Here is a 10,896-nt window from a genome sequence, read left to right as displayed (position 1 = left end):
AGTGTGTTTCACAATAACACTAAAAAACTTGAAAAACATCAAACATTTTTGCATTCTGTAAGAACCACTCCAACCAAGAACAACAGTTATTCATTAAAAGTGTTAAAAATCCAGTACACTCGTTCGACCCAAAGCTTTTAATAGGAAACCACAACAGGAAGCCTTTAAGTCCAAACCCACGTTTGTCTCCATGTTTAGGTGATTTTCTCTTCTTTCACAAAGCCCGGATGACTTTCCCCCAATCGCAAAGCCTGGATGCTGCCGTGTGGTCATTACACCTTTGCGTGTCATCCACTTACAGTAATGGGAGAAAGTGCAAAACTGCTGGATATCTTGACAATGAAGACATCACTCCCACAAGAATAATGCGATGGATACACTAGCCTGAGTGGAATAACTGCTGCATCCATGTTCCTTAAGGACACACAGAGAGTGGTTGTGTGGAGACCAAATGGGCCTAGGGGGTTTAGACACCAAAAGAAAACTAAAATAACAATATATGGGTATAAGAGTTGTGGAATCTAGCTTTGGTAAAAAGATGTCAAGCAGTTCCCACAGGATGTGTAAGATTATTTGGGAGAGGGGGGGGTGTTAAGTAGAGGGGATGGTGAGGTATGTTATTGTGACAGGAAAATAAAATGGAGGTTATATGTGTGTGGTGTGCCTGAGAAAATAAACAATCCACAAATTAATGGATGGGTGGTGAGAGGGTGCTACTACAGAGGGAGAACTCCAAAGAGAGTCAAAGAAAAGTGATGAGTGAGTGATTAAGTGAATGAATGAGTGATGGTACATGCTGAGAAGGGGAAACTAGAGGATGCTCGACACAGAAGACACAGAGGTACTGTGTGGTGCAGAGAGATGTTGTCCTGCTGAGCTTGACTGGCACGTTGAGTGTTGAGGTAAAGGCAGGTCATTGTCTGGTCCTTGCAGAGAGGAGATGTGGCTCACCTCTATACCCAGAGGCTCACTGGGGGCCAGCCTAAGCATACATGGTCAGCTGGAGCCACTGTGTATGCACAGAAAGAAAGAACATGTTTTAATGTTTATTACATGACATTTATTAATTTAGCAGACACTTTTATCCAAAGCGACTTACGAAATGAGGAATAACATTTAAGCTACAATGCAGATACAAAATGAGGAATAACATTTAAGCTACAATGCAGAGGAGACTTTAGGTAACAATAAAGGAATGCAACAATAATTATTACTATTCAGAGGGGACCTTAGGTATCAATAAATACTACAACCAGAATACAATAAATAAATCTATTGTCTGCTATGTAAAACCTAATCTAGAGTGTTTAGTCTATGTATGGTGGTGTTCTCACCTCAAGGACACTGAGCCTGATCGTGCCATCTCCATCCTGGTCAAAGGCCTGGAATGCCCCTGAAAAGGTGAGAAAAGGTGTATGCATCAGGCTCAAAGCAGGGGTTCAATCTGGCTAACAATCCTTAGGGGCTTAAGTGGCAGGCAAGTGCAAAGTCTATCAATAAGCAAAGTTCTCGTGCATGAACTATAGCTTGTGGCATGTTGAAGTTTTGATCTAACTCATTGATGTTTGCGGGTGAGGTCTTACCCATGATGTTAAATTAATCGATTTTGTCTAATTAATCGATTTTGTCTAATTATTAAGTTTGCTTTATTTTGACTTAAGACTTTGCACTTTGCCCATCAAACAAATTAGGGCCGTTTACTATGCACCGCAAGATGTTTTTTTCTAGGGTCTTCTACAGAACCTAGAGTGTGTGTAACAAGAAAAAAAGTACTAGGACTCAGACAGGCTGCCTGCTGTCCAGCAGATGTGACCGCCCCTGGCTCACACTTACTGAACATCCCCTCCAGCCGCACCAGACAGCTAACAAAGCTGTCAAAGTCGATGTTCATGTTCTCATTGGCATAGCGCATGGTGATGATGTCATACAGCTGGTTGTTGAGACGGAAGCCTGAATGGGATACAAAACGTATGACTGTACAACGACAAAGTCCATTAGAGTCCGTTTGCTGCCAGCCTCTTAAGGTTATATACTATTATTGTTTAAGGTGTGAGTGGAGTGGAGGGAAACGTTTGACCAGTCTGGTCTAACCTGCGTCATTCACAGCATTTCTCATCTCATAACTGTTGATGCTTCCAGTCTGTTCACTGTCATAATGCTTAAAGATTCCCTGCAAATGCAAAATAACAATTATGATGAGTGAAACCAGAGACTCCAAAGACTCCATATGAGTGAGCAGCTGCTAGACACATACATACCTGCCATTGCTTAATTTTGTTCCACAGATGCCTAAACTCCTGTAGGTTAAGTCTGCCTGTCCCATCCATCTGAATAGAGATGGTTAAGAGACAAAACCATTAAGCCAATCACAGATAAGAGGTGCAACAGGATTATTCGTCTGCCAAGCACAACTGAGATGTTGATTCATCTGGAAGTTTATGTGTTTTCTTCAGTTTTATTAGTCTCATCAGTAGCACCAGCGTAGTATGCTCTGACTGTGCAGACAGTCTCATTGTAATAGAGTATCTGCGCAGATAAAGCTAGCTGATGTTCTCGATACAAAGGATACGTCCATGAGGGCAATCATGCTCCGGCAGCTCTCCAGACTAAAGCCCTCTGTGTTCATTTCTTTATCTGTTAGCAGAGAATGACAAAGAAAAGAGAGAAGCAAAAAAGAGAGAGTTTAACAATACGTGGAATCACATTAGCATAGCATTTAACAAGGAATCATCTTACTCACGTTTGGAAACAACCCTGTTCAGGACATTCTTCAGCTCATTGGCTGAGATCTCCATTTCCTGTGAGGTGGAAGGACATAGCACATTTGTGTATTTGAAGACCGTGCACCACAGATGGCATCTCGTCCATCTAGGAGTACTGAGTGTAGGTACTGTATGATAGCTACAGAAATGAAGTAACCACTTGCCCCATCTCCACCATACTCACACTCACAGTCCCCCCTGCACTCACTGGTTTCCATGTACTCACATCCCCCGCAATTTGCTGGAAGATGGTCCGGAACTGTTGGTCCTCCTCACTCTCCTCACCTGCGGAGGCTGGGGCTGGCTGCAGGGCACGTGAGAAGGAGACATACAGAAATAGTGAGATGTCATGCTCAGCATGCTTTTTTCTTCATTATGAGAGTCTAGAGGTATTTTAATGGTTTGTGGACATAAATGTACACTTTTCCAATGTTGTTTTTGATATATTTGTTTTTACATGTTTTATGTTTTTTTTTTCATGAATTCGGTCCAGGGTTACACCCCAATGAACTCCACATTTTAAGATAGATAGATAGATAGATAGATAGATAGATAGATAGATAGATAGATAGATACTTTATTGATCCCCAGGGGAAATTCAAGGAATAATGAGGATATTTAAAAGCATTGGTTATATTTAATTCTTCAAGGATATATATCAGCAAAGATTCTAAGTGAATGGAGGTACTTACCACCGGATGGTCAGCCTCGATCCTGTTCTCTATCTCCCTAAGTAGAGATCAATGAAAACAGTGATCATCATAATAACCCACATGGGTTCAAAAGCACCTGGACCACAACACCATGTGAAAGTGTCCTTCCTGAACAATTGTAAATTACTACTACTTTTAGTCTACTTCAATGTCAACTTCAAATCACAACACCTACCTTATCTTATACAGAACTGTGAAGAAAAGCTCATTTGTTAGCATATTTAAAGATATTTTTTTTTTATCCTGAAGACTTATTTTCCTTTGAATTCAGCCTTTTCTCTTGTAGCATTCTTGTTTCTGTTGGTTGTCTCAGTTGACAGTCCACTCTGCCAACAGTGGGTCACTTACAGTAGTGGACCGTAAACATTTCTTCCATGCTGAGATGTTGGCAATTCCTCAGTAAGAAAATGCTAGTAAACACCAATTGCTCTATTACTGAGGAATTGATAGAAGCCTTGATCTGTGTCTTCCCAAGAATCCTGACATTGGAAGCACTTCACTGGTGAATGAATCCACAGTAGCTCATTTCTTCATTCGTCTGGGGCAATTTGGGTGTGCCCAGATGAAAATTCAATACTGAAAGAGAATGTTTACCAGATCGTGCCCAAATCTGAAGTCGCTTGTCCTAAAAAAGATTCCATTACAGCTTCGAACTGGGGTCGATTTCTTCCAGGTCTACAAATCAAATCGCCGTTAAAATGGTTTGTCCTTGGTGGTTTTGTCCCCACCCCCACACACCCAATCGAAGCATCCTTTACCCGCACTCTTCCCCTATTCAACCCACTTTGTTTTCCTCGCCTCTCCTCCCACCCTCAAAGACACAAAGTTCTACTCCATAGACATAACTTATTAATTACAAATCTGCTATATACACCATGACATTATAACTAGCCTATGATATACATGAATGATCAACATGAATATACATTAATAAATGCACAGAAATCTGAAAGCATTGAACACTTCAAAAACACCCCAGCACAGCAAGACACCTAGATAAAATCTCCTCATCAGCGCCATTAAAAACCAAAGATAGTCATTGTTTACCCATAATGCTCCCTTCTCCCCCACTCACTCAGAGGTGTTCCTTTTTTCAGAGAAGACACGGAGGATGAACTCGCCCTCCTGGTGGGGTTCATAGGTGGAAGGCACGATCACATACTCCCCAGGACTCAGTCTAAAACGCTGGGTCACCTCCCTCAGGTTGATGTAAGACTTGCAGCGAGCCTTCGAGGAGTTGAACAGGAAAAACTCCTTCTGCATATGCTGTTTATTTCCATGCATCTAGCACAGGGTTGGATGACAGCAGGGGAGTTTGTGATTTACAGTGCAGATACAGAGTAAACCGGTCATGAAGTAATGTAATTAATTAGATAAAGAATGGTGTGACACTAAACAGTATGGTGCAGGCATATGCATACACTGAGGCAGCCGTGACACTGGGCAGGTCTCACAACATGTTGATGATCTCAGACAAAATACTATACCTCCTTTGGCACCTATGGAGACAGGGAGTACAAAAATTTCAAAGTCTTTGTTTAGTCTGAATATCCAATCCTGCGCTTATTTCTTGGAAGGAAAAAAAATAGTGAACAGTTTACAGGAACAGCACCTCATAGATGGCAAATCCTATGGTGAACAAGTTAGCACCCATCTTGCGTTCTTTTCGACGATTCTTCTGCATCAAGGCCACAACGAATGAGCAGGCCATCTCATTGTCCTCCGGGTCATCATCCTCCTCCAAGAGGCGCAGGCGGTACTGGGGATTGGTCCAGAAAGTATCTAAACAGGAACATCAATTAGCATAGACATCTATATGTGGTTGAGGCAGGCTACACCAGGCGCATAACTGAAACGTTCCATTCACGGAGCGTAAAAGTAGTTTTAAAAAGACTAGTCTAATGCTCTTTCACTTTTGGTGTAGCCAGGTTTAATGATTATAATGGAAGCTAATAGACCTGGTATAGTCCTGCGTCTGTGTCTCACGCATCATCACTGCGCCATGCGGAGGAGTGTGTGTGTGTGTGTGTGTGTGTGGGGGATGTGCATGGCGGAGTATACCACCTCCTTAATTGCAATGCTTCAGTTGCGTGCCTGGAGTAGCCTGCCTGTAAGGTACTAAAGCTTCACATGTTAAATTGTGCTGTAAGGGGACTGGGGATGTGTTGGTCCAATTTAAATGTAAAAAATATAAACATAAAGTTTGATTCTACTAGGATGGCAAAAAATGCTATCTAAAAACTACAGTATTGAACTTCAGTCTATCCCTGTTTATGCACTTGTTTTTACCTGGGTAGTTTCTACAGCCGCCTGCTGAACACCCCCGCACCCAGCGGCCCTCGTTTACAGACACTGTCCACTTGTGGATCTTGTCGTCCTCCAGAGCATCAGGGGTGAGATTACAGATCTCAATCTTGGTGTAATTCTTCTTGAAATCTTCAAATGACATCCTAAGTAACAAAAAGATGTTCAAATATAATGCATAATTCATCTTAAATGGTTAAGTATACATTTTCAGTGTATTCATATGTATATGTGCATGCCTTTAATGTAAGCCTGTTTGAATGAACTTGTTTGCTACATAGTCCAGCTTGAACTTATTAAATTCAACATGGACGTACAGTATATTTGAATATACTATTTCACATCTTGCTCACCAGAATTCTCCATCCTCAGCGTTCTGATGCTGAAGTTTCTCCTTCTCAGCCTTAGGGATGGTGGTCCACTCCTTAGAGCTAAAATGACATAAAATGACTATGATGTAGACATAACAGTAAAAATAGTCAACTTTAGAACCTTTAACTTAACAAAAATTCTTTGATGACTTACTTGTCACTCCAAGGCCCATTCCACTCCACCTGACCCCAAGGGTTGCGGAGACGCACCAGACGTACCTTGGAATCCTTGTGCTGGGACGGCTTACACTGAAAAAATAAACATTGCCACAACGTATAACTCATGCTACATGAAAATATATGTCATGATTAGTGATGCACAGCAAAAAAAGGTATTGCTGAAACAGCCTCACAACACAAATCAATGCATATTAGGAAATGTATTTGCCATTATTCTCAATACCATCTAATGCACTCCCATAGAAATTATTAAAAATATGAATACTTGAAAAAAATATTTTACCTCCTCAACAGCTGTCACAGAGTAAGCATGTCCTTTGACAAGTCCTGTCGCTGTGCGTGTCTCAAAGCGAGCAGGAACCAGGGACTGGAAAAAACACACATCACTTTTACTCCTCTACACCTGTGCTATCCATCTGTGCCTGTTACATCGATGCCACCCAACTGAGCAGAAAACATATTATTTAGCTGTAGGCTAAAGAACGTGTCGGAACACAGTGGTTACAGAAACACTCTTACATCGATGGAGCAACCCATGAGGGAGCCCCTCTCCAGAGCCTTATTCATGATCTTGTAGAGCTCCTTTGGGGCCTCTTTCAGCTCATAGAATTCAGTCACTCCTCCAGTGAAGTCCTCCATGGCCTCTGTGGTGTTTCCTCCTTTGAGAGCCTCATAGGAGCCATGCAGCCTGCATAAAGGAGACAGGATATACTTTGATTGTAGATACATTTGTGAACTATCCCTAAAAATACTCATGTGCTAATTGTCATGTGCTAAATATAACATGCGCTATTGTCACTATAATAAATATAAGATCGCCATATTCAGCAGAGAGAGGGGGGCATTAGTTAAAAGACCTTTCAAAAATCTTTCAAGAATCTTTCCCAAATCTCGTCACAGTCTTCTGATGTATGGGTAGCCTACATGTAATTCTATAAATACATAACAACAAAGTGTAATTCTATGAACAGATAACAACTAAGTGTAATTCTTTGTTATTTTTCATAATCTGGGGAAAACTCACTTGGCATAGGCCTTCTCCAAGAGAGCACTCCAAAACTCATTCCTTTCGGCAGACTTGGTGAACACCAGCTGACCGTTGAAGGTGGGGATACGGTCATCGATGACAACATCCACCCAATCACCATACCGCCAGAACTATAGCAAACATAGGAGGTGGAAAAGTGGAACTAAAAGAGTAGATCAAGAGGAGGTCATTTCATCACAAAGGAATGCAGTCAGTGGCCAGCACTCACCTGGAAATGGAAGATTCCAGCATAGTTATCACTGAAACTTTGGTCTTGTGGGACAACTCTGTAAAGCAGCTTTTCATTGAGTGTCAGAGAAGCAATAGCAGCCAACAGCCAGCAGTCACCTATTCAAACAGTGGAAACATGGAAATACCTGAGAATTGTTCACAGCTGAGTTGACAACATTTCTCTCTCCAAACACACAATTGGTCAAAAGCTTTCATATTTCATATCTGGACTGCTTTTGCTGTGATTGTCAAAAGAACACTACCCTGCTGACATCAGTGTTTTTGTGGACACTAGGACATGTGTCTGTGTGGGTGGGTGCTATCTGCTCTGATCTGGGGAACAATGTTCATTTTAGGGTGGGGAGGGGCAGCATGCCCTGTCCACACCTTTGTCCCCTTAGATGCCTTTTATTTTTCACGCACATGGCAGGAACAATGAGAAGTGCTGCTGGCTAGATTCCCGTCCAGAATAGTAAGCTATGGAGGCCCATGCACAGGGGCCCCAGAGTGGGTCTGGCTGGGTCCCATCAACTGCACTGAAGCCTGGCCAGCCTCGGCTGCAGCCTGTCCCTCCTGATGACCTGGGTCACTCTGGATTCTGGGCTCCACACCATCCACCTGTCACTCACTACTCTCTTATCAGAGATCAACACACTACACCTGATCTGGACACTGTTGTAGTGTCTGCACTGTGTGTCTGTTTGTGTGTGTGTGTCCATTACCCAGGTCTCCTTGGCAAATGTCTGTTCTGCTGGCTCCTCCCACTATGAATTGGGGATTGTCACTAATGTCCTATAAGATCAAAGAAAGCATTAGAAGTGCACAAGTTAATACTTCCAAGAGTTAGCCTAAATGAACCTGACAGTTTAAAATGAGTGACATCATTTGTTTATCTTTTGTAGGTGCAAAGTCTGAAAAACCTCCCCATTGACACACAAGTGTGGACATCTAATCTGTTATAGTGATGCTTTTATAGATTAAAATAACAAGAAAAAGGGAGATTATTTTAAAACACCATAATACACCCTAATCTGCTGTGGAAAGTACAGACCACATCAGTACACAAAATAATTGAAGTAACAAATATTTTTTACTTTTAATTCAAATACAGCTCTTTGAAAAAATCATTAAACTGCAGTGCGCCATAATATGATGAACCCTTTGGGTGATGATGATAGTGATGGCTATGATGCAAGTAGATTCTTTGCTTTCCTTATTCCTTTTTTGCATTATTTGTACTGTACTGTAACACATTTTGCAAAATCTAGCATTCTACATCGACAGTTTAAAAAAGTATTTTGTTAAGTCTTTGTATAGGAAATTAGAGCGAGATATCCACACCATGATTCGAAGAATGCAAAAATGGCCTTCCACCCAAAATAAAAGCTTTTTCTTAACAGGAATTACACAAGAAATGCCAAAGTACCAACATAAATCCCTCCAAAATTACAATTGAAAACTCAACACATTTTTTTAACTTTCAAACTTTGTTTGTGATTTCACGAGTGGCCAAGGTATATAATACAAAACCATAATACATTTTAGCTGCCATATTCCACTGTTTAGGGAAGTATTTAGATTCAATCTCCAAAAATATTTTCTAGCAGGTTCCTCATGTCATCAGAAAATCCTCCCAAACACATGGGCAACACTGAAATGTCATTATGTTATGTTTTCATATGGCATTACTTCAACTATAGTAGGAATGCCTAGATCTCCATAAGTATCTAATTCTGTATTGGAAAAAGCTTACGCTGTACAAATCTTCCAGGGAGTGAGAATGATTACTATTAGTTCCTTACATTTATATTTATTCATTTAGCAGAAACGTAATGATCTAAATGAGGAGGGTTCCTCCAGGGAGTGAGAATGATTACTATAGTTCCTTGCTTGATTTCCATCAGCTCCATTTGAGCTCACTAACACTTACATCACAGTTCCCCAACAGGAAAGTTCCCCAAACAGGAAAGCAGCTGGTCTCTCCATGCCTTCCTGTGACCACTATGTATCCCATATATGCCCATCCTACCTTGGGTCTCTTCCAGACGATGTTCTTGACCTTGTTGGACTTGTGACCCAGCTCTTTGTATCCCAAAGATTCCACGGAGGCGGGAAAAGTGTCATCCTCGAACAGGCTCTTCTTTTGGATGCACTCCTGCTTGAGGATGGTGAAATCCTGTCCACTGAAGCGAAGAGGCTTGCTCAAAGATCCTTCTCCGTCCCTGCGTTCTCGCTCCCGGATCAACCGGTCGCAGAAAAAGCCAGACGGTGTATACGGCATCACGACTCACCTGATGGACTTTTTTTTCCCTTGCTGATAAAAAACTGGCTTTGGCCAACTCTGGTAAGATCTTAGAAGCCTAAAAATCTCTGGCATAAATCCAAACAGCTAATCTCTGATTGGCTGGCTCTCCTAATGACGTCTCTTCGCACCTGGTTATGGAGTGGACAGTGGACACTGCAACTGGAAGAATGAGACATTCATCTAACACATGTTAACATTCCCTTGGCCCTGCACACACTCCTACACACCCACACATACACACACATACTCTCACACACACACACACACACACACACACACACACACACACACACACACACACACACACACACTGCATGGGCATACATACCCACTGTTGGGTTCCCATTGGCCGCTGAACAATGAGGGTTCCCTAATGGTGCCCTCGTGCCAGTATTGTTGGGGGACACAAAGGGGGTGTGAGCCTCGACGCAGAGGCTGCATAGAGTGGGACGGCTTGTGGGATGGCCTGCCTCAGCAGAAGGCATTCAAGCCCTTTAAACCTGTTCTCAATGGAGCTCTGCATTGAGCAGTCTCAGCACAACGCCATCAGGCTAAGCCTGAGAGACAAACCAATGTTTATTCCATTTTAGGCGGGAGAGTGGTGGCATTGGGAATCAGACTCTGAGACTGAGGCATTATCCGCCAGTCAAAATTACACTGCTTTTTTAAGTGGCCCAGAGAGCCATGGATACGCCGAAATGAAGCAGGTCATCCAAATCCGCAATGGCTCTCATCTCATCTGGCCTTTTTTCATGTATAATGAGAGGATGGACACTGGCCATAGTCATGGGGCTGTCTGTCAAGATGTAAAATCACCTGACCAAACCAGTCTATTTGGCATGCTTTTGAAAGTAAAATTCACTACCATGTTGACCATTTGGGCTGAAACATCAGTTCCTGTGTCTACTTCATTGTGTGCTTTGTTAAGTATCACACAAGTCACAGGTCAGTGACCTAACATATTCACTATAACATTTAAATTGCTTTGCATTTCAAAACACTT

At 42.0% G+C, this 10,896-nt stretch overlaps 1 protein-coding gene across 6 annotated transcripts; it reads right to left on the bottom strand.

Moving 5' to 3' along the window:
* Window positions 1–122: 122 nt before the first annotated feature.
* Window positions 123–10,123, bottom strand: capn3a (calpain 3a, (p94)). Of its 6 annotated transcripts, none has more exons than XM_048227833.1 (21): window positions 9,618–10,123; window positions 8,311–8,380; window positions 7,587–7,705; window positions 7,355–7,488; window positions 6,850–7,018; window positions 6,614–6,697; window positions 6,305–6,399; window positions 6,133–6,210; window positions 5,765–5,925; window positions 5,088–5,257; window positions 4,963–4,974; window positions 4,551–4,759; window positions 3,455–3,491; window positions 2,947–3,066; window positions 2,741–2,798; window positions 2,561–2,634; window positions 2,259–2,327; window positions 2,092–2,170; window positions 1,834–1,950; window positions 1,335–1,393; window positions 123–1,009 (listed from the first exon to the last, which is right to left on the bottom strand). In XM_048227833.1, the coding sequence occupies exons 1-21, from the start codon at window positions 9,867–9,869 to the stop codon at window positions 983–985; spliced, it is 2,193 nt and encodes a 730-aa protein (XP_048083790.1). In that variant the 5' UTR covers window positions 9,870–10,123; the 3' UTR covers window positions 123–982. The 6 variants fall into 6 exon arrangements, with proteins under 6 accessions (XP_048083790.1, XP_048083791.1, XP_048083792.1 ...); XM_048227834.1 differs by having other exon boundaries at window positions 2,570–2,634; XM_048227835.1 differs by having other exon boundaries at window positions 2,971–3,066.
* Window positions 10,124–10,896: the final 773 nt, after the last annotated feature.

Source organism: Alosa alosa, chromosome 19, assembly GCF_017589495.1.
Source record: "Alosa alosa isolate M-15738 ecotype Scorff River chromosome 19, AALO_Geno_1.1, whole genome shotgun sequence".
Taxonomy (NCBI): Eukaryota; Metazoa; Chordata; class Actinopteri; order Clupeiformes; family Clupeidae; genus Alosa; species Alosa alosa.
Note: the sequence above shows the minus strand (reverse complement) of the source record. Positions and strands in the feature narration are given on the sequence as shown.

Coding starts and splice junctions, on each gene's coding strand:
- capn3a (XM_048227833.1), bottom strand. CDS start 9,869: ATGCCGTATACACCGTCTGGCTTTTTCTGCGACCGGTTGATCCGGGAG. Junction 5,926..6,132: donor GCTGAGGATGGAGAATTCTG/GTGAGCAAGATG, acceptor TTTGTTACTTAG/GATGTCATTTGAAGATTTCA. Junction 2,328..2,560: donor CCCTCATGGACGTATCCTTT/GTATCGAGAACA, acceptor ATCTCTATTCAG/ATGGATGGGACAGGCAGACT.